General features: G+C 47.1%; 2 protein-coding genes across 2 annotated transcripts in view; one reads left to right on the top strand and one right to left on the bottom strand.

Annotated features, from left to right (window-relative positions):
- Positions 1-5,025: 5,025 nt before the first annotated feature.
- Positions 5,026-13,735, bottom strand: LOC142304227 (uncharacterized). The gene is made up of 3 exons (XM_075346424.1): positions 13,426-13,735; positions 11,059-11,238; positions 5,026-6,329 (listed from the first exon to the last, which is right to left on the bottom strand). Exons 1-3 carry the CDS (start codon positions 13,655-13,657, stop codon positions 6,046-6,048), a joined length of 696 nt encoding a protein of 231 aa, XP_075202539.1. The 5' UTR covers positions 13,658-13,735; the 3' UTR covers positions 5,026-6,045.
- LOC142304234 (uncharacterized) overlaps positions 13,498-23,166 on the top strand; it is a 63,528-nt gene continuing 53,859 nt past the window's right edge. The window contains exon 1 of the mRNA XM_075346438.1: positions 13,498-13,680. The gene's annotated coding sequence lies outside the window, so the exon portion shown is untranslated. The remainder of the gene's footprint in view (positions 13,681-23,166) is intronic.

The raw sequence follows: 23,166 nt of genomic DNA, 5'->3' as shown, positions 1-23,166 counted from the left end.
TCCATATCGCCATGTAAGAGCTTATTTTTTTTTTTCTGGATGAGTTGTACTTTTGAATGACACTATTCATTTTACCATATGATATACTGGATAAAAAAAAAACATAGCAAAGAAAGTTTTCCTCTCTTTCATACTCTTTTTTTTTATTTTTCCCTCCAAATTGCTGTGTGAGGGCTTATTTTGTTTTGTGGGATGAGTTGTACTTTTGAATGACACCATTCATTTTACCATATGAAGTACTGGATAAAAAAAAATCTAAAGTAAGGCAAAATAGAAAAGAAAGTTTTCCTCCCTTTCATACTTTTTTTTATTTTTCCCTCAATATCGCAGTGTAAGAGCTGAATTTTTTTTGCGAAACGGGTTGTACTTGTGAATGACAATTCATTTTACCATATGATGTACTGCATAAAAAAAAAAAAATCTAAAATGTGGCAAAATAGCAAAGAACGTTTTCCTCCCTTTATTCCAAGAGCCATATTTTTTTTCCACAATATCGTTGTGTCAGAGCTTTTTTTTTTTTGCGGGATGAGTTGTACTTTTGAATGTCACCATTCATTTTACAATATGATGTACTAGACATAAAAATAGCAAAGAAAGTTTTCCTCCATTTATTCCAAGAGCCATACTTTTTTTTTATTTTTCCCTCAATATTGCTGTGTGAGAGCTTATTTTGTTTTGTGGGATGAGTTGAACTTATGAATGACACCATTCATTTTACCATATGATGTGCTGGATAAAAAAATGTAAAATGTTTCAAAATAGCAAAGAAAGTTTTCCTCCCTTTATTCCAAGAGCCATATTTTATTTCCTCAATATCATCGTGTCAGAGCTTATTTATTTTTTTTTTTGCGGGATGAGTTGTACTTTTGAATGACACCATTCATTTTACCATATGATGTACTGGATAAAAAAAAATAGCAAAGAAAGTTTTCCCCCCTTTCATACTTTTTTTATTTTTCCCTCAATATCTCTGCGTGAGAGCTTATTTTGTTTTGCGGGACGGGTTGTACTTTTGAATGACACCATTCATTTTTCTATATAGTGTACTAGAAAAAGGGGGAAAAGAAAAATCCAAAGTGCGGCAACATAGCAAAGAGAGTACAATCCTGCAAGTGTTCATGTTTTTTATTTAGTGCTTGTGCCATATACAGCAAAAGGTACAGCATTGCTGTATACAGTGCAAATCAGTCTCCTATGAACGCCGGCCACTGACTGGTAGTGACAGGAGTACCACGATGAGACAAAGGGGTGGTCTTCAGCAGATCCCTAGCTGTCATGGCGTCTCAAGATTGTGCCAACGATGGGATAGAGCGGTGCACCCTCTGTTGGCACACATTAAATGCCGCTATCACAGATTGGCAGCGGCATGTTACAAGTTAACAGCTGTGGGCAAGGAGCCTCTTCACCTGCGACTGTTAGAGGCAGATAATGTCTGAATAATTTAGCCATCATCTGCAGTGAAGGATGCAGAGGTTGTGGCCAGGATGAAATATAATCCTTTACCCAATCCGGCCTGCAGGATATCTAAAAAAAAAAAAGGTTTTTTCCCCAGCATTTCATTGAAATTCACATTGTTTCTCCCACAAAAACAAAATCTACAATTTTGGTATCATTCTGCACTTTTTTTCTAAAAAATATATACAGCAGCGCTCTGAACAGCTACAATATGCAAACATTAAATATAGGAATTTTTGTACTGCGTTATGTCTATTGGAACTACGTTTATAAATAAGATACTTCGCTTATGAATTGGCCAATTCATGTAAGCCCGACAGCCAACGTCAAGGTGTATCTCTCTTTGTCAGGACACTATCTGAATAAGCGAAATATAAAACACTGACCAGCACATCCAATAGGTGTACCTGCCCATTAGATGTAGGTTTTATTGAATTTGTTTGCACCTGTTCACACTTCCTGGATGTGCTGATTAGTCTCTTATACTTCTATTTCATTTCTTTCTGACTAAGCAGTCCACCCTTCAGCCGGGGCGTTTTCATTTTAGCTGGATCCTACCTGCCCATTGCTGATTTTTTTTTTAACCTGGATAGAGGCTTATTAAATTAGGTCACAATAAAGAAACACGCCTTGTCGTTGGCCATATTCATGTGAGCCCGACAGCCAATGACAAGGCGTATCTCTTTATCTGACCTTTTCCTAATGTGCCTCTATTCTTAGCTTATAGATTGGCCATATTCATGTGAACCCAACAGCCAATCTATAAGCTAAGAATAGAGGTATATTAGGATAGGGTCCCGATATAAAAAGATATGCCTTGTCATTGGCTGTTGGGCTTACATGAATATGGGCAATCTATAAGCTAAGCATAGAGGCATATTACGATAGAGTCCTGATTTAAAGCGATACGCCTTGTCGTTGGCTGTCGGGTTCACATGAATTGGCCAATCTATAAGCTTTGTATCTCATTTTTAAGCATCATTTCAATAGCAATAACTCAGTACAAAAAATCCTATATTCAGTGTTTGCATATTTTAGCTTTCCAGAGTGCTGCGGGATGTAATTTTATTGAATTTATAGCATGCACCTGTTCACACCTACTGGATGTGCTCGTCAGTCTTTTATATTTATTTTTTCTGACTCTACAGTAAAAATATCCAATTACTTTAATTATATAGGTACAATTTTTTATTTATTTTTTAAATATTTTGCACATTTAAAGCCGGTTTTATTAAAAGGGATTTTTGTCTGTTTCTCAGAGGGACATAACTTTTTTTTTAGAGTTATAGCTTTTATTGGTGCCATTTTATTGTACACAGATCATTTTTATTATTTTTCAATATAGTGAATGGTGCAGTAACTTTATCCTACGGATTGTAGTTAGGATGGCAGAAGTACTATTTGTTTACATTTCTTTTCTTTAGGATTGACCAATAATAAAAAAAAAACAACAAAAAAAAAACCCAAATATATATATATATATATATATATATATATATATATATATTTACTAATTATAAATATTATATATATATATATAATTTAAAAAAAAAATATATATATTATATTTTTTTTTTATTTATTTTTTTCAATGAAGCTTTTTAGACTTACTTTTACCGTCCCAATGGGGCCTTGAACCGGTGATTGCTTGTGTGATACTTTGGAATATATTGTATTCCACAGCATTATATCAGGTCAGTGTTTTACTGATGGAAACATTTTCATCTACATCCAGGAGCTAAAAATTTCTACCGCCACAATACTTCTCACCACACAATTGTGTCCGGTCTTGTGTTATGTCTTGTTCCCAGCGCCTGGAGGGGAGCACGAGCGCTCGTCACCCCAGAATCCGACCGCACGAGATCTCTTTGGAGAGTGAAAGAAACGCAAAGTTCTGGGAAGGAGCCGAGCACACAAAAGCTGTAATATTGTGTATTTATATATTACTTTATCATATACATAAATGCGTCCTGTGAATGATTTTCCCAGTCGCTTATTTTGCACAACAGGGAGGTTTAAAGGGAACCTGAGAGCAAGAAAGTTACAGCCGGTGTGGATGTGGAGATGCCATGTGCCTGAAAGCAGGGACTGAAAAACAAAAAAATATCACACCATTGGATTCTGGCACCCGGCCGGCCTACGATCAGCGCTGTACACCCTCTAGTGGCCACGCTCGGTACTGCACTCCACAGTGTACACAGCAGCTATAGGGGGCCTGGAGTCGGACGCCACCAATCTGATGCAAATGCCCTAGTGGAGGAAATCTTTAATGGTTACGCTTCCGTTGTTGAATTATGGCTTAAATATCCTTCTTGAGTGATCCAAGAGGCAAGAAAGCGAGCGCTGCAGTCACTGCCTGTGCGCTGAGCACTCACTACACTAGTATATACAGTGAATGAAATAAGTATTGGATCCCTTGCTGATTTTGTAAGTTTAACAAAGACATGAACAGTCTGTAATTTTAGGGGTAGGTTAATTTTAACAGTGAGTAATAGAATATCCAAAATAAAATCCAGAAAAATCACATTGCATAAATTTATGTTCATTTGGCAGAGAAATAAGTATTTGATCCCCTCCCAACCATTAAGAGTTCTGGCTCCTACAGACAGACACTCATAATCCCGCCCGAAGAAGGCCCGCGCGCAGCCGGCCTGCCTGAAGAAGGCCCGCGCGCAGCCGGCCCGCCTGAAGAAGGCCCGCGCGCAGCCGGCCCGCCTGAAGAAGGTCGCTGAACTGAATGATTCTGAACGTGATTGGGAGAAGGTGCTGGGGTCAGATGAGGCAAAAATTGAGCTCTTTGTCAAACTCAACGCGCTGTGTTTGGAGGAAGATAAATACTGCCTATGACCCAAAGAACACCATCCCCACTGTCAAGCATGGAGGTGGAAACATTATGTTTTGGGGTGTTTCTCTGCTAAGGGCACAGGACTACGTCACCACATCAATGAGATCATGTATCATAAAATCCTGATTGGCATCCTCTTTCCCTCCACCAGGATATTAAAAATGGGTCGTTGCTGAGTCTTCCAGCATGACTATGACCCAAAACATACAGCCAAGGCAACAAAGGAGTGACTCAAAAAGCACATTAGGGTAAGGGAGTGGCCTAGCCAGTCTCCAGACCTTAATCCCATAGAAAACCTATGGAGGAGCTGAAGCTCTGAGTTGCAAAGTCACCTATTAAGTCTTGTTTGCCAGAGGGATCAAATAGTTATTTCTCTCTGCAAAATGCAAATAAATTTCTATAATTTATACAATGTGATTTTCTGGATTTCATTTTGGATATTCTACCTCTCACTGTTAAAATTAACCTACCCTTAACATTATAAACTGTTCATGTCTTTGTCAGTGGGCAAACTTACAAAATCAGCAAGGGATCAAATACTTATTTCCTTCACTGTATGCCACGTGACTGCTGTGGATAATGATTGGCTGCAGCGGTCACATGCCTGCCTCTTATAGAGTATGGATTTCTTTTTGTGCTTCTTCCCACTAATGATCCCGGTAACCTGCTTCGTACTTCATGAGTCCGATGTATTCATAAGATGGATTAGTTACTTCGTCCCCCCCCCCCCCCCCCCATATGACTAGTGCTGCCCTCCCGCTGTCGTCCGGTCCTCGATGGCAGGCAGTCCTCCCCTCTGCACCGGGTATCCTCAGCCTGGCATTCTGACGTATCCTAATATCCAGCCCCCAGGATGTCAGCTGCCACAATCAGGACCGGGGCAGCGTAAATCAATCTGCACTGCTCTATACAGAAGTGGCGCGCCGTCATTCACAGGCGGAGAGACCAAGGACTGCCCCCGACTACATCGGAGACCGAGGGCTGCCCCCGACTACATCGGAGACCGAGGGCTGCCCCCGACTACATCGGAGACCGAGGGCTGCCCCCGACTACATCGGAGACCGAGGGCTGCCCCCGACTACATCGGAGACCGAGGGCTGCCCCCGACTACATCGGAGACCGAGGGCTGCCCCCGACTACATCGGAGACCGAGGGCTGCCCCCGACTACATCGGAGACCGAGGGCTGCCCCCGACTACATCGGAGACCGAGGGCTGCCCCCGACTACATCGGAGACCGAGGGCTGCCCCCGACTACATCGGACTCTTGTTTTCGGAGCAGGAAACGTTAAATCCATTAAAAGGGACAGACCCCAGCACTCGGCGTCAGGCACCACCCTCCTGCTGACAGTTTCCCTCTAAATCCTCCGTCATCACATTCTGCTATCTGATCTATAAAACAAAGAACAAACGAATGACCTATAACAGGGAGGATAAAACAACCATTAGGTAGTATTAACGCTGCACAGGGAGGGGTCCGGTCCGGTGACGCCTCTCCCCGGTCAGTCATGTCAGATCCTGTGTGACGCCCCCCCGCCGCAGCCAGGAACCTGCGCATAGTGCAATCCCCTGATATAAGCCCCTGCCCTGCGAGCAGGCGGTGACGGTGCAGAAGGGCGAGGGGGCTTCAGTGGTATCATCCATGTCCTATAACATGACACATACACATAACACTGTACTGTAAATAGTCACACCCGTGCAGATTAAAGCAAACATTTGGTCCTTGGCCGGGCTGGCACACGGTAGGCTACCCGTACTCTCCCGGGGGGTCCGACTCTTGCATCAGAGGGGTGGTCTCTTCAACATTTGACACGGCTGTGAACGTCCCGCTTACTCTCCGGTATTTTCTGGCGTAGGAGAAGCTGAAAACGGTGGCAGTCATGGACACCACCCAGGCGGAGATGGCAAAATAGTAACTCTCGCCCAGAGTCAGGGTGTTTGCGGGAGATTTGATGAGCTGGAAGTGCACTTCGTCATACAGGGCTACGTAGAGGTAGGTGCAGAGAGCCACGGCCGCCACGGACGACAACACTGCAAGGGAACGGGACACAGAATTAGGACAGGATACAAGGCCCAAACAACAGAAGAACAGAGAAGAGGGAGCAACAGCGACACCAGGTGGACACAATGTGTACTGCAAGCAACACAGCATACTAAGGCTGAACCTGCGCCGAGGAGGCCAAGAGACACCACGGCCCCCCCAGACAACATTAACGAGACCCCAAAAAGTCAGGACATACAGGGCTCGCCCTGAGCTTTACATACGATCTCACCACCATGTGTAACTTCTGCAGATATTTAACCCCCATCAATTTTTTCTATGGACAAATGGTGGCTCTTTTGTTGTTGGACAAGTTGGAGTTCTGTATAATGCCGCTATATAGTACAAAATGTACTGAAAAAACAGGAAAAAAAAAGTTCCAATGGGGCGAAATGATGAAAAAACGGCAATTCTGCCAAACTTATAATGCTATGTGCGCACGCTGCCTCTTATTTTTACTTTTATCTTTGTGGTGACTACTTTGTGCAGCGTTTTTGGCCTATAAAAATAAAAAGAAACCGCAGGAGTCCTCCACCTATCAGGTCTCTACTAAAGTGACCCGCGGGATTAGCGCTGACATCACACATCACATCAGTGACGTCACCGCTGATCTCGCGGCTCACTTTAGCCGCGGCCTGATTTGCGGGAACAGGTGGAGGACTCCAGTCAGGTGACGTGCGGTGATAGCTGGAGCCCTTCACCTGTTACCGCAAATCCGGCCGCGACTGAAGAGAGCCGCGAGATCAGCGGTGACTTCAATCAGGAGGTGTGCGGTGACAGGCGCGGCTCACTTCACTTGCGGCCTGAAACTCACAGCGAGCAGTCATGTTCTATGGCCGCTCGCTGTGATTGTCAGAGGTGGATTACGTCGGACCTGGAGGGGTGTTTTAAGGGTTAATAAAGTGGTGAAAGAGGGGGCTTTTTTTGTGTTGTATTTCAAATAAAGGATTTTTTGGTGATTGTGTTTATTTACTTTCACTTACAGCTTAGGCTGCTTTCACACATCCGGTTTTTCCGGTGCGGCACAATCCGGCACTTTGCAGGAAAAACGCAACCGTTTTTTTTGCTGCCGGTTGCGTTTTTCCTGCATAGACTTTAATTAGTGCCGCATGGGCTTGCGCTCCGTCCGGTTTTTGCCGCATGCGGCAGATTTAGCCGATGCGGCAGCCGGATGGAACGTTGCCTGGCACGTTTTTTTGTGCGGCAAAAAAAAAAAAAAAAAAAACGCATCGCGCCGCATCCTGCCGATGCGGCGCATTTTTCAATGCATGCCTATGGACGCCGGATGTGGCAAAAACCGCATCCGGCCGCCGCATGCTGTTTTGTCCACTGCGCATGCTCAGTAGCATGCCGCAAGCGGCAAAAACCGGACGGGCCGCATGTAAAAAAACTTATGCAAAGGATGCGGTGTTTTCACCGCATCCGTTGCATAGGTTTCACAGCCAGATTGAGCCGCACGGCTCAAAGCGGACGTGTGAAAGCAGCCTTAGTGATGGGGGGGGGCGTCTCATTGACATCTGCCAACACTAAGCTAGGACTTAGTGGCAGCAATGGGCTGAGCTAGGACTTAGTGGCAGCAATGGGCTGAGCTAGGACTTAGTGGCAGCAATGGGCTGAGCTAGGACTTAGTGGCAGCAATGGGCTGCAATTGCCTCCTTATTACCCCGCTTGCCACCACACCAGGGCAATTCGGGATAAGCCAGGTAGAGTCCCGGGACTATCCCCTCTAATGGATGCGGAAATTCTGGGCACCTGCTGATTGATAATTTTAGGCTGGGGGGCTCCCCATAGCGTGGGGCTCCCCATCCTGAGAATACCAACCTTCAGCCGTGTGACTACCTTGGCAGGTATAAAAATGGATGGGGGGGGGGGGGAGCCTGCATTCCGTTTTTTTTAATAATCTATTTATTTTACTGCACAATATAGACCCGCCCACTGGCGGCTGTGATTGGTTGCAGTGAGACAGCTGTCACTCAGTGTGGGGGTGCGTATGCCTGCAACTAATCATAGGCATCGGTGACCAGGGAAGGAGTGAATATGTTACGGGAACATGAAAGCTGCCGCGGGAGCAGTGTGACAGCCGCCCGGTGATTGGTATGAAGCGCTTGCTCCTACCCCTTTGCGCCCGATTCTGGTCCCCATAGACTTTATATGGGGAGCAGTATCCGCCTAAATACCAGCGATCAATCACCGCCGACCCAGAGTCTAGTCAGAAAAACGCACCAATACGCATGTAAAATAAAAACTTGCTTTTTTTTCATTGCAGTGTTCCACACCTCGTTGAATTCAATGGGTTAAAAACGCAGTGAAAAACGCCAAAAGAATGGACATGCTGCATCTTTGTAGTTACCACAAAGACGCAGCAAAAAAAAAAAAGTTAACTGCAACGTGCGGACAGCAAAAATGAAATCTCAGACTTTGCTGGGGAAGGAAATGCATGTAGTTTTGATACGAAAACTGCACCCAAAAAACGTGCAAAAATGCAGCAAAAAACGCAGCGTGTGCACATAGCCTAAGTGAAAATGATGAGTCCTGGCAGCATCCGACGCTGTTCACATTGCACACTCTGCCCGATGGTTTCTCTGGTGTTTCTGAGCTACACAGGCAGACTCAGGCATCAGCCAGCTGTGTGCTCAGTCATAGACAGGCTAGCAAGAGTTAACCTCTGCTTGCCTGCTTGTTAGGCTTCTGAGGTCAAATTTTGTAAGGAAGCCAATCACATCTATCCCTCTCATACTTAGGTTGGAGGAGATCTGCCACCCATGCCGACTATAGTTTCTGCTGTGTTGATCTCTGTGCTGTGCTGTCCAAGATTTGCTTGTGAAAGAGTTGCCTGCGCTTGGTGTTGTTGTGGAGTTTACCCATCATCTTGTTTTTTTCTTCCCTGCTCTTGTTTTCCTCCTAATCTCTCATTGTCTTATACCACTGTGTGTGTGCTGTGTGACAGAATTTTGGTTTCCCCGGTTTGCCTATTTCTGTGGGTTAAATCACACGCCTGTCTCGGCCCTCCCCTGTGGGAGAAGGTATAACATCAGGGCTGGTCAGGAACGAGGCCAGGAAGGAGACTCAGACATCCCCAACATTAGGGGTATCTCTGAAAATAGGGATAGCACAGAGTCCCCCAGTCTGAGGGTCATCCTAGGAGCCCCGGTATCCCGCAATCCCCATAGTCACTCATGACACCTACCAAGCCAAACCACAAGCTGGAATTCTTGGCAGTAAAAAGATGGTGGTAGTGAGGGAGGGAGGACATTCAATAGGACCCTTACTGCCATGGGTATCCATCAGTACCCTGAAATCTTGTTGATTTGGAGTATAATCTAAATACAGTTGCAACAAAATGGTTAATCAACAGTGATAGGAACTGGCTCTGGTCGCTGCTGTTGTAGGCAGGTGCTGGCTGTATTAGGCTAGTTTCACACTTGCGTTGAACGGCTTCCGTAGCATTGCGTTGTGTGACGGATGCAACGCATATAATGGCACAACGGATGCAACGGATCGTACAAAACAACGGAAAACTTTTTTATTTTTTAATTTTTTTTTCTTCTTTACAATTTTACCGGCAGCAGACTATTGTGAACGATTAGCTGAGCGCTCTCACATGCCGGCGGCCGGTCGCTCAGCTGAGCGCTCTCAATAGCCGGCGGCCGGGGGAGCTCAGCTGAGCGCTCTCAATAGCCGGCGGCCGGGGGAGCTCAGCTGAGCGCTCTCAATAGCCGGCGGCCGGGGGAGCTCAGCTGAGCGCTCTCAATAGCCGGCGGCCGGGGGAGCTCAGCTGAGCGCTCTCAATAGCCGGCGGCCGGGGGAGCTCAGCTGAGCGCTCTCACATGCCGGCGGCCGGGCGCTCAGCTGAGAGCTCTCACATGCCGGCGGCCGGGCGCTCAGCTGAGAGCTCTCACATGCCGGCGGCCGGGGGAGCTCAGCTGAGCGCTCTCACATGCCGGCGGCCGGGGGAGCTCAGCTGAGCGCTCTCACATGCCGGGGGAGCTCAGCTGAGAGCTCTCATACGCTCAGCTGAACGTTCGGCCACCGAGAAACAAAATAAAGTTTCTGTGATTTTTTAAAAAAAAAAAATGAGTATGCGCAGTGAAAACTAAAGGTTTCCGCCGCTCAAAAAAAGTTACATGCTGCGTTCATTCCACCCGACGCAGCGTCGTCCAGCAGATGCAACGCTGACACTTGCGTTACAGTGCGTCGTCTATACAAGTCTATGGAGAATAGTGCAGTGCATTAACTGACTGCGCTATTCTCCACAGTGATGGACTGCGCTGAACGCAAGTGTGAAAGTAGCTTTACGCATTCTGCACCTGCCATGTGTGCCCGCTCCATAAATCAGACTCAACTTAGGTCCCTCTGTCGGGTAAATGCAATTTGCATTTCCATTCCTGACTAGCTGCAATTTTTACTCGCTTTCAATGCATTATTTTTTATGTCCTAAGGTTGAAAACCCCAAAAGCTGGATATTCCTCACAGCTGAGGGTTCGCTACAATGACAAGAGAGAGCTTGCTGCATGTCATGTAATTCTATGGGCTTACACTGGGTACAACTGTAACAAATCCTCAGCTCTGCACTGGTTCTCAGTCTCTAGATTTGCACAAAACATGTCGGCAATCAATGACAGCAAAGCGGAGGATCGGAGATGGAGGAAACAGACACAAAATACAATCAAAAGCTGCAGAGAGTCGCGGCTGCTGTGCAGTGTGTACAGGGAGCGATACCTGTGGTCAGGTGCAGGGTGGGAGGCAGCAGGATCCCCGCCAGGGCACGTATTCCCATATACTTGGTCCCCACAAAGTCCAGGAGGAAGGCGGCCAGACCCACGAGGATGGTGATGTAGCAGCAGATGGTCAGCAGCAGCAGGAGGTACAGGCCGCTCCTATGGAGGAGCTGATGTGCGCCTAATAATGACAGAAACACAGGAAGGTCACAGAGCAGGTCTGCACACCTCACAGATATGGGATGTAAGTCATCCAGTCCCAGGGGGCGCAGCCAGGGTCCTCCAGGGAACATGTCCCCCAATATTATAGACAGTAGGGGTAACATAGGTGCTATACCAGGACTAGGACATTCTGCCTAAAAGAAAAGTCTCCATCCTTTGTCTATCAGTGTGCGGCTCCTGCAGGTGACTGCCATATGACAAGGCTGAAAATGTCAGCTCACAGAGCGAGACTTTATATCTTGCTCCTGCCCCCCCCTTATTTATCCCCCAGAACAATCACATCTCCCCTAATCACCCTCATAGTTGGCGGTCCCCCCCCACCCCACAGACAGCCAGCCGTCCCCCCCCACCCCACAGACAGCCAGCCGTCCCCCCCCCACCCCACAGACAGCCAGCCGTCCCCCCCCACCCCACAGACAGCCAGCCGTCCCCCCCCACCCCACAGACAGCCAGCCGTCCCCCCCCCACCCCACAGACAGCCAGCCGTCCCCCCCCACCCCACAGACAGCCAGCCGTCCCCCCCCCACCCCACAGACAGCCAGCCGTCCCCCCCCCACCCCACAGACAGCCAGCCAGCCGTCCCCCCCCCACCCCACAGACAGCCAGCCGTCCCGTCCCACCCCACAGACAGCCAGCCGTCCCGTCCCACCCCACAGACAGCCAGCCGTCCCGTCCCACCCCACAGACAGCCAGCCGTCCCCCCCCCACCCCACAGACAGCCAGCCGTCCCCCCCCCACCCCACAGACAGCCAGCCGTCCCCCCCCCACCCCACAGACAGCCAGCCGTCCCCCCCCCCACCCCACAGACAGCCAGCCGTCCCCCCCCCACCCCACAGACAGCCAGCCGTCCCCCCCCCACCCCACAGACAGCCAGCCGTCCCCCCCCCACCTCACAGACAGCCAGCCGTCCCCCCCCCCACCCCACAGACAGCCAGCCGTCCCCCCCCCCACCCCACAGACAGCCAGCCGTCCCCCCCCCACCCCACAGACAGCCAGCCGTCCCCCCCCCACCCCACAGACAGCCAGCCGTCCCCCCCCACCCCAGACAGCCAGCCGTCCCCCCCCACCCCAGACAGCCAGCCGTCCCCCCCAACCCCACAGACAGCCAGCCGTCCCCCCCAACCCCACAGACAGCCAGCCGTCCCCCCCAACCCCACAGACAGCCAGCCGTCCCCCCCCACCCCACAGACAGCCAGCCGTCCCCCCCAACCCCACAGACAGCCAGCCGTCCCCCCCCACCCCACAGACAGCCAGCCGTCCCCCCCAACCCCACAGACAGCCAGCCGTCCCCCCCAACCCCACAGACAGCCAGCCGTCCCCCCCAACCCCACAGACAGCCAGCCGTCCCCCCCAACCCCACAGACAGCCAGCCGTCCCCCCCAACCCCACAGACAGCCAGCCGTCCCCCCCAACCCCACAGACAGCCAGCCGTCCCCCCCAACCCCACAGACAGCCAGCCGTCCCCCCCAACCCCACAGACAGACAGCCGTCCCCCCCAACCCCACAGACAGACAGCCGTCCCCCCCAACCCCACAGACAGACAGCCGTCCCCCCCAACCCCACAGACAGCCGTCCCCCCCAACCCCACAGACAGACAGCCGTCCCCCCCAACCCCACAGACAGACAGCCGTCCCCCCCTACCCCACAGACAGACAGCCGTCCCCCCCAACCCCACAGACAGCCGTCCCCCCCCAACCCCACAGACAGCCGTCCCCCCCTACCCCACAGACAGACAGCCGTCCCCCCCAACCCCACAGACAGACAGCCGTCCCCCCCACCCCACAGACAGACAGCCGTCCCCCCCACCCCACAGACAGACAGCCGTCCCCCCCTACCCCACAGACAGACAGCCGTCGCCCCCTACCCCACAGACAGCCGTCCTGTTCCCCCCCACAGAGCCTCCCCTCCCCTCATAGACAACTGTCTGGTCCCCACCCCACAGATAGACATGAATCCTGTCCTCCCCCCAGTCCCCAGTATAAAACATTATACACAGCGCAGCCCCATGTGGCGCCCCCTCCCGCTCTCTGACGTTATTACAGCCGCTCAGGACAGTGACACAGGCAGCGTTCCCGGTAGTAGAGGAGGATTACAGGGTCATGAGCCTCCCAGTGTTGCTATGGTAACTCCTCCCCTGTCCTCTTACCGGGCTCTGTCAGATTGAAGCCGAGGTGCAGGATATACGCAGCCCCGTACACATAGCTCCGCTGCTCCACCTGCACCAGCAGCCACCCGGGGTCCGACAGCGCCGTGCAGGCGCACACCAGAGCCAGGCCCTGCAGGAAGGCGGCGGCCAGACAGCGCTCCGGGAGCGAGGACACCGGGGACCGCACGGCTGCAGCCGCCTCCTCCTCCTCCCGGCCGCCCCGCAGCGACATCCTCAGCCAACGCTCACATCACGGTAGAGGCTAGATCGGAGTTGATTTTTTGAGGTGGGAGGAGTGATTTCATGAAATCATGATGTCACCGGAAAAGGCGGGGCTTTCTCAGTGCTGTGCAGATCTGTGGGCGGGAAGCAGCAGTGCTCGGGTTGCGTCTAGATCAGAGTTGATTTTTTGTGGTCCTCAAAAAATCAACTCTGATCTAGCTGCTTCAGTAGTGAGCCGGCTATATCGGAGTTGATTTTTTGAGGCCTCATTTTTTCCACTCTGATTTAGCCGGCTCACTACTGAAGTGTCTAGATCAGAGTGGGTTTTTTGTGGTCCTCATTTTTTCCACTCTGATCTAGCCGGTTCACTGCTGAAGTGTCTAGATCAGAGTTGATTTCTTGAGGCCTCGCTGTAGTCACATGTTTTTGGTCACCTCATTTTATCCACTCCGTTCTAGCTGCTTCACCAGTGAGGTGGCTAGATCAGAGTTGATTTTTTGATGATCTCTGTGATCTTTTCTCCATACAGCACAGTTCAGTTTCTACAGCAGGAACTGGAATCAGATTTATAATTGGAATGATTTCATGTTTTTATTTATTAGATGCTCACACTGTTATATTTATTATTTTTTTCCAAAGGGCAAATTTTTATTTTCATTATTATTATAACTTACATTTTATTATTATTTTTTACAATATAAATAATGACACACAGCGCTGATTGTTCAGTTTTGCTGGAATTTTAATTTTACCGTATTTCCACAAGTCGTGGCCGCAGGACTGACATTAAAAGAGTGGGCGGAGCCTCACAAGGAAAAACGGAACCGCGCAGCTGACAGTCTTCATAACTTACCATATTGGATCAGAGTGGATTTTTTGAGGATCTCTCTGTAGCCTTCATTATGTACATTTGGTACTGAGGTGACTGAAATTCTGTTTTTTGAAGAGTGGGAGGAGCCTCACGGCAAAAAACGTAACAGAGCGCAACCGAGAAAGTGCTTATAATTTCACACATTGTGTCGTAGTGGATTTTTTGAGGACCTCATTTTAGCCACTACATTATGTACATTTGGTACTGAGATGACCGCAATGGATTTTTTCAAAGAGTGGGAGGAGCCTCAAAGCAAAAAGCGTAACAGTGCGCAGCTGAAAGTCCTCATAATATCTACATTGTGTCGTAGTGGATTTTTTGAGGACCTCAAAAAAGCCACTCCGTTCTAGCTGCTTCAGTAGTGAGCCGTCTATATCAGAGTGGATTTTTTGAGGACCTCATTTTAGCCACTACATTATGTATATTTGGTACTGAGGTGACTGCAATGGATTTTTTCGAAGAGTGGGAGGAGCCTCAAAGCAAAAAGCGTAACAGTGCGCAGCTGAAAGTCCTCATAATATCTACATTGTGTCGTAGTGGATTTTTTGAGGACCTCAAAAAAGCCACTCCGTTCTAGCTGCTTCAGTAGTGAGCCGTCTATATCAGAGTGGATTTTTTGAGGACCTCATTTTAGCCACTACATTATGTACATTTGGTACTGAGGTGACTGCAATGGATTTTTTCGAAGAGTGGGAGGAGCCTCAAAGCAAAAACCGTAACAGAGCGCAGCTGAAAGTCCTCATAATATCCACATTGTGTCGTAGTGGATTTTTTGAGGACCTCATTTTAGCCACTCCGTTCTAGCTGCTTCAGTAGTGAGCCGTCTATATCAGAGTGGATTTTTTGAGGACCTCATTTTAGCCACTACATTATGTACATTTGGTACTGAGGTGACTGCAATGGATTTTTTCGAAGAGTGGGAGGAGCATCAAAGCAAAAAGCGTAACAGAGCGCAGCTGAAAGTCCTCATAATATCCACATTGTGTCGTAGTGGATTTTTTGAGGACCTCATTTTAGCCACTCCGTTCTAGCTGCTTCAGTAGTGAGCCGTCTATATCAGAGTGGATTTTTTGAGGACCTCATTTTAGCCACTACATTATGTACATTTGGTACTGAGGTGACTGCAATGGATTTTTTCGAAGAGTGGGAGGAGCCTCAAAGCAAAAAGCGTAACAGTGCGCAGCTGAAAGTCCTCATAATATCCACATTGTGTCGTAGTGGATTTTTTGAGGACCTCATTTTAGCCACTCCGTTCTAGCTGCTTCAGTAGTGAGCCGTCTATATCAGAGTGGATTTTTTGAGGACCTCATTTTAGCCACTACATTATGTACATTTGGTACTGAGGTGACTGCAATGGATTTTTTCGAAGAGTGGGAGGAGCCTCAAAGCAAAAAGCGTAACAGTGCGCAGCTGAAAGTCCTCATAATATCCACATTGTGTCGTAGTGGATTTTTTGAGGACCTCATTTTAGCCACTCCGTTCTAGCTGCTTCAGTAGTGAGCCGTCTATATCAGAGTGGATTTTTTGAGGACCTCATTTTAGCCACTACATTATGTACATTTGGTACTGAAGTGACTGCAATGGATTTTTTCGAAGAGTGGGAGGAGCATCAAAGCAAAAAGCGTAACAGAGCGCAGCTGAAAGTCCTCATAATATCCACATTGTGTCGTAGTGGATTTTTTGAGGACCTCATTTTAGCCACTCCGTTCTAGCTGCTTCAGTAGTGAGCCGTCTATATCAGAGTGGATTTTTTGAGGACCTCATTTTAGCCACTACATTATGTACATTTGGTACTGAGGTGACTGCAATGGATTTTTTCGAAGAGTGGGAGGAGCCTCAAAGCAAAAAGCGTAACAGTGCGCAGCTGAAAGTCCTCATAATATCCACATTGTGTCGTAGTGGATTTTTTGAGGACCTCATTTTAGCCACTCCGTTCTAGCTGCTTCAGTAGTGAGCCGTCTATATCAGAGTGGATTTTTTGAGGACCTCATTTTAGCCACTACATTATGTACATTTGGTACTGAGGTGACTGCAATGGATTTTTTCGAAGAGTGGGAGGAGCCTCAAAGCAAAAAGCGTAACAGAGCGCAGCTGAAAGTCATCATAATATCCACATTGTGTCGTAGTGGATTTTTTGAGGACCTCATTTTAGCCACTCCGTTCTAGCTGCTTCAGTAGTGAGCCGTCTATATCAGAGTGGATTTTTTGAGGACCTCATTTTAGCCACTACATTATGTATATTTGGTACTGAGGTGACTGCAATGGATTTTTTCGAAGAGTGGGAGGAGCCTCAAAGCAAAAAGCGTAACAGTGCGCAGCTGAAAGTCCTCATAATATCCACATTGTGTCGTAGTGGATTTTTTGAGGACCTCATTTTAGCCACTCCGTTCTAGCTGCTTCAGTAGTGAGCCGTCTATATCAGAGTGGATTTTTTGAGGACCTCATTTTAGCCACTACATTATGTACATTTGGTACTGAGGTGACTGCAATGGATTTTTTCGAAGAGTGGGAGGAGCCTCAAAGCAAAAAGCGTAACAGTGCGCAGCTGAAAGTCATCATAATATCCACATTGTGTCGTAGTGGATTTTTTGAGGACCTCATTTTAGCCACTCCGTTCTAGCTGCTTCAGTAGTGAACCGTCTATATCAGAGTGGATTTTTTGAGGACCTCCTTTTAGCCACTACATTATGTATATTTGGTACTGAGGTGACTGCAATGGATTTGTTCGAAGAGTGGGAGGAGCCTCAAAGCAAAAACCGTAACAGAGCGCAGCTGAAAGTCCTCATAATATCCACATTGTGTCGTAGTGGATTTTTTGAGGACCTCATTTTAGTCACTCCGTTCTAGCTGCTTCAGTAGTGAGCCGTCTATATCAGAGTGGAATTTTTGAGGACCTCCTTTTAGCCACTACATTATGTATATTTGGTACTGAGGTGACTGCAATGGATTTGTTCGAAGAGTGGGAGGAGCCTCAAAGCAAAAACCGTAACAGAGCGCAGCTGAAAGTCCTCATAATATCCACATTGTGTCGTAGTGGATTTTTTGAGGACCTCATTTTAGCCACTCCGTTCTAGCTGCTTCAGTAGTGAGCCGTCTATATCAGAGTGGAATTTTTGAGGACCTCATTTTAGCCACTACATTATGTATATTTGGTACTGAGGTGACTGCAATGGATTTTTTCGAAGAGTGGGAGGAGCCTCAAAGCAAAAAGCGTAACAGTGCGCAGCTGAAAGTCCTCATAATATCCACATTGTGTCGTAGTGGATTTTTTGAGGACCTCAAAAAAGCCACTCCGTTCTAGCTGCTTCAGTAGTGAGCCGTCTATATCAGAGTGGATTTTTTGAGGACCTCATTTTAGCCACTACATTATGTATATTTGGTACTGAGGTGACTGCAATGGATTTTTTCGAAGAGTGGGAGGAGCCTCAAAGCAAAAAGCGTAACAGTGCGCAGCTGAAAGTCCTCATAATATCCACATTGTGTCGTAGTGGATTTTTTGAGGACCTCATTTTAGCCACTCCGTTCTAGCTGCTTCAGTAGTGAACCGTCTATATCAGAGTGGATTTTTTGAGGACCTCCTTTTAGCCACTACATTATGTATATTTGGTACTGAGGTGACTGCAATGGATTTGTTCGAAGAGTGGGAGGAGCCTCAAAGCAAAAACCGTAACAGAGCGCAGCTGAAAGTCCTCATAATATCCACATTGTGTCGTAGTGGATTTTTTGAGGACCTCATTTTAGCCACTCCGTTCTAGCTGCTTCAGTAGTGAGCCGTCTATATCAGAGTGGAATTTTTGAGGACCTCCTTTTAGCCACTACATTATGTATATTTGGTACTGAGGTGACTGCAATGGATTTGTTCGAAGAGTGGGAGGAGCCTCAAAGCAAAAACCGTAACAGAGCGCAGCTGAAAGTCCTCATAATATCCACATTGTGTCGTAGTGGATTTTTTGAGGACCTCATTTTAGCCACTCCGTTCTAGCTGCTTCAGTAGTGAGCCGTCTATATCAGAGTGGAATTTTTGAGGACCTCATTTTAGCCACTACATTATGTATATTTGGTACTGAGGTGACTGCAATGGATTTTTTCGAAGAGTGGGAGGAGCCTCAAAGCAAAAAGCGTAACAGTGCGCAGCTGAAAGTCCTCATAATATCCACATTGTGTCGTAGTGGATTTTTTGAGGACCTCAAAAAAGCCACTCCGTTCTAGCTGCTTCAGTAGTGAGCCGTCTATATCAGAGTGGATTTTTTGAGGACCTCATTTTAGCCACTACATTATGTATATTTGGTACTGAGGTGACTGCAATGGATTTTTTCGAAGAGTGGGAGGAGCCTCAAAGCAAAAAGCGTAACAGTGCGCAGCTGAAAGTCCTCATAATATCCACATTGTGTCGTAGTGGATTTTTTGAGGACCTCAAAAAAGCCACTCCGTTCTAGCTGCTTCAGTAGTGAGCCGTCTATATCAGAGTGGATTTTTTGAGGACCTCATTTTAGCCACTACATTATGTACATTTGGTACTGAGGTGACTGCAATGGATTTTTTCGAAGAGTGGGAGGAGCCTCAAAGCAAAAAGCGTAACAGAGCGCAGCTGAAAGTCATCATAATATCCACATTGTGTCGTAGTGGATTTTTTGAGGACCTCATTTTAGCCACTCCGTTCTAGCTGCTTCAGTAGTGAGCCGTCTATATCAGAGTGGATTTTTTGAGGACCTCATTTTAGCCACTACATTATGTACATTTGGTACTGAGGTGACTGCAATGGATTTTTTCGAAGAGTGGGAGGAGCCTCAAAGCAAAAAGCGTAACAGTGCGCAGCTGAAAGTCCTCATAATATCCACATTGTGTCGTAGTGGATTTTTTGAGGACCTCATTTTAGCCACTACATTATGTACATTTGGTACTGAGGTGACTGCAATGGATTTTTTCGAAGAGTGGGAGGAGCCTCAAAGCAAAAAGCGTAACAGTGCGCAGCTGAAAGTCATCATAATATCCACATTGTGTCGTAGTGGATTTTTTGAGGACCTCATTTTAGCCACTCCGTTCTAGCTGCTTCAGTAGTGAGCCGTCTATATCAGAGTGGATTTTTTGAGGACCTCATTTTAGCCACTACATTATGTATATTTGGTACTGAGGTGACTGCAATGGATTTGTTCGAAGAGTGGGAGGAGCCTCAAAGCAAAAACCGTAACAGAGCGCAGCTGAAAGTCCTCATAATATCCACATTGTGTCGTAGTGGATTTTTTGAGGACCTCATTTTAGCCACTCCGTTCTAGCTGCTTCAGTAGTGACGAGCCGTCTATATCAGAGTGGAATTTTTGAGGACCTCATTTTAGCCACTACATTATGTATATTTGGTACTGAGGTGACTGGAATGGATTTTTTCGAAGAGTGGGAGGAGCCTCAAAGCAAAAACCGTAACAGAGCGCAGCTGAAAGTCCTCATAATATCCACATTGTGTCGTAGTGGATTTTTTGAGGACCTCATTTTAGCCACTCCGTTCTAGCTGCTTCAGTAGTGAGCCGTCTATATCAGAGTGGAATTTTTGAGGACCTCATTTTAGCCACTACATTATGTATATTTGGTACTGAGGTGACTGGAATGGATTTTTTCGAAGAGTGGGAGGAGCCTCAGACCAAAAAACGTAACAGAGCACAGCCGAAAATACTCATAATATACACATTGTATCTGAGTGGATTTTTTGAGGATCTCATCATAGCCTCCACTATAGACAGGTCGGAGCTGAAGTGACTAGAATGGATGTTTTTCTGAAGATTGGGCAGAGCCTTACAGGGAGAAGCGTAACAAAGTGCAGCAGAGTCGTCACAATCTACAATATTGGATTGTAGTTGCTTTTTGAGAACCTCATTTTAGCAACTCCATTCTAGATGATTCACTAGTGAGCTGTCTAGATTGGAGTGGATTGTTTGATGATCTCCCTGTAGCCTCCACCAGGGGCATACCACCAATAGACGAAGGCCACTTCACCGCTATAAGGCTCGATGCCAGCGCTGGCATCGACCCCCTTCCTCCCGCGGGCCCCCTGACGAGGATCACACTTTCATTTATATCGGCATCACAGATGCCAATACAATTGAAAGGAATGATGAGAGGAGTAGAACAGTCCCTTTCTCATCATTCTCCCGCAGTGCATCTGTGATACTCTGATGTGTCAGCACTAGAGATGAGCGATGTTCGAGGTTCGCCAATTTCATGTTCGAGTGATTTTGGGGGATGTTCGAGTCGTTCGACGAACTCGAACGATTTGCTAAAAGTTTGGCAGTTCGAGTTACGTTTGAGAACGGTTCGATCACCACAAACGTGGCTTTTCACAGTAAGGCAATGTGCGCACGTTGCTATCTGCATGCGTCCTACGTCCCCAGTACAATCCCTCTCTCTTTCCTACTCACCGATCACGGGCAGCTCGCTGCACGGCTGTCACAAATCTCCAGCGGCATTTCCTCATTTGAATATGGCTACCGCTTCATTATTCAATTAGTTATTCCGTGCTTTCCCCGCCCACCATCGCCCATGATTGGTTGCAGTTAGACACGACCCCACGATGAGTGACAGCTGTCTCACTGCAACCAATCACAGGCGCCGGCATGCGGGTCTATATCGTGCAGTAAAATAAATAAGTAAATAATGAAGAAAAAAAAAATGCGGTTCCCCCCATATTTGATACCATCCTGGATAAAGCCACATGGCTGGAGGCTGGTATTGTCAGGATGGAGAGTGCCACATTATGGGGAGCTCACCACCCTAACAATATCACACAGCAGCCGCCCGGAATTGCTGCATCCATTAGATGCGGCAGTCCCGGGACTCTACCCAGCTCATCCTGAATTGCCCTGGTGCGGTGGCAATCGGGGTAATAATTAGTTAATTATGGCAGGCGTCTCCCCGAGACACCTTCCATGATTAACCTGTAAGTGAAAGTAAAGAAACACACACAACGAAAAATCCTTTATTTGGAATAAAAGACAAAAACACCTAATTTACCTCTTTATTAATCCCCAACCAACAATCCAGGTCCGAAGTAATCCACATGACACTGTCAGCTCTGCTACATGAAGATCACAGGGAGCACCGTAGAACACGATCGCTGTGTCCTCTCCACGTAGCACCTGAAGTGAATCGCGCTGTCACCGGAGACTTCAGTCTGCAATCATAGTATCATAGTATCATAGTTTTAAGGTTGAAGGGAGACTCTAAGTCCATCTAGTTCAACCCGTAGCCTAACATGTTGATCCAGAGGAAGGCAAAAAACCCCAATGTGGCAAACAAGTTCCAATGGGGAAAAAATTTCCTTCCTGACTCCACATCCGGCAATCAGACTAGTTCCCTGGATCAATACCCTGTCATAAAATCTAATATACATAACTGGTTATATTAAATTTTTCAAGAAAGGCATCCAGGCTCTGCTTAAATGTTAGTAGTGAATCACTCATTACAACATCATGCGGCAGAGAATTCCATAGTCTCACTGCTCGTACAGTAAAGAATCCTCGTCTGTGATTATGATTAAACCTTCTTTCCTCAAGACGTAGCGAATGCCCCCGTGTTCCAGTCGCAGGCCTAGGTGTAAATAGATCTTTGGAAAGGTCTCTGTACTGTCCCCTCATATATTTATACATTGTGATTAGATCTCCCCTAAGCCTTCGTTTTTCCAGACTAAATAACCCCAAGTTTAATAACCTGTCTTCGTATTGCAGCCCCCCCATTCCTCTAATAATCTTGGTCGCTCTTCTTTGCACTCTCTCCAGTTCAGCTATGTCCTTCTTATATATCGGTGACCAGAATTGTACACAGTATTCTACGTGCGGTCGCACTAGTGACTTGTACAGAGGTAGAACTATATTTTTTTCATGAACACTTATACCTCTTTTAATACATCCCATTATTTTATTAGCCCTGGCAGCAGCTGCCTGACACTGTCCACTAAAGTGAAGTTTACCATCCACCCATACACCCAAGTCTTTTTCTGTGTCTGTTTTACCCAGTGTTCTACAATTAAGTACATAATCATAAATGTTATTTCCTCTACCCAAGTGCATGACCTTACCTTACCTTACCTTGACCATGACCTTACATTTATCTACATTAAACTTCAATTGCCACTTCTCAGCCCAATCCTCCAATTTACATAAATCTCCCTGTAATATAAAATTATCCTCCTCTGTATTGATTACCCTGCAGAGTTTAGTATCATCTGCAAATATTGAAATTCTACTCCGCATGCCCCCAACAAGGTCATTTATAAATATGTTGAAAAGAAGCGGGCCCAATACTGACCCCTGTGGTACCCCACTATGAACTGAGACCCAGTCCGAGTACGTACCATTAATAACCACCCTTTGTTTCCTATCACTGAGCCAGTTTTTAACCCAGTTACACATATTTTCCCCTATCCCCATTATTCTCATTTTATGTACCAACCTTTTGTGTGGCACCGTATCAAAAGCTTTTGAAAAGTCCATATACACAACATCCACTGCATTTCCCTGGTCCAGGCTTGAACTTACCTCTTCATAGAAACTGATCAAATTAGTTTGACAGGATCGATCCCTCATAAACCCATGTTGATACTCTGTCATAAGGTTATTTTTCTTGAGATACTCCAGTATAGCATCTCTCAAGAAACCCTCAAG

This window comes from Anomaloglossus baeobatrachus, chromosome 1 (genome assembly GCF_048569485.1).
Source record: "Anomaloglossus baeobatrachus isolate aAnoBae1 chromosome 1, aAnoBae1.hap1, whole genome shotgun sequence".
Classification (NCBI taxonomy): domain Eukaryota; kingdom Metazoa; phylum Chordata; class Amphibia; order Anura; family Aromobatidae; genus Anomaloglossus; species Anomaloglossus baeobatrachus.
Note: the sequence above shows the minus strand (reverse complement) of the source record. Positions and strands in the feature narration are given on the sequence as shown.

Excerpts from the sequence above, each read along its gene's own strand:
- LOC142304227 (XM_075346424.1), bottom strand. The coding sequence starts at position 13,657 with ATGTCGCTGCGGGGCGGCCGGGAGGAGGAGGAGGCGGCTGCAGCCGTG. Across the intron at positions 11,239-13,425 it reads CTTCAATCTGACAGAGCCCG|GCGCACATCAGCTCCTCCAT; the intron begins GTAAGAGGACAG and ends TGTCATTATTAG. Across the intron at positions 6,330-11,058 it reads CACCCTGCACCTGACCACAG|TGTTGTCGTCCGTGGCGGCC; the intron begins GTATCGCTCCCT and ends GTTCCCTTGCAG.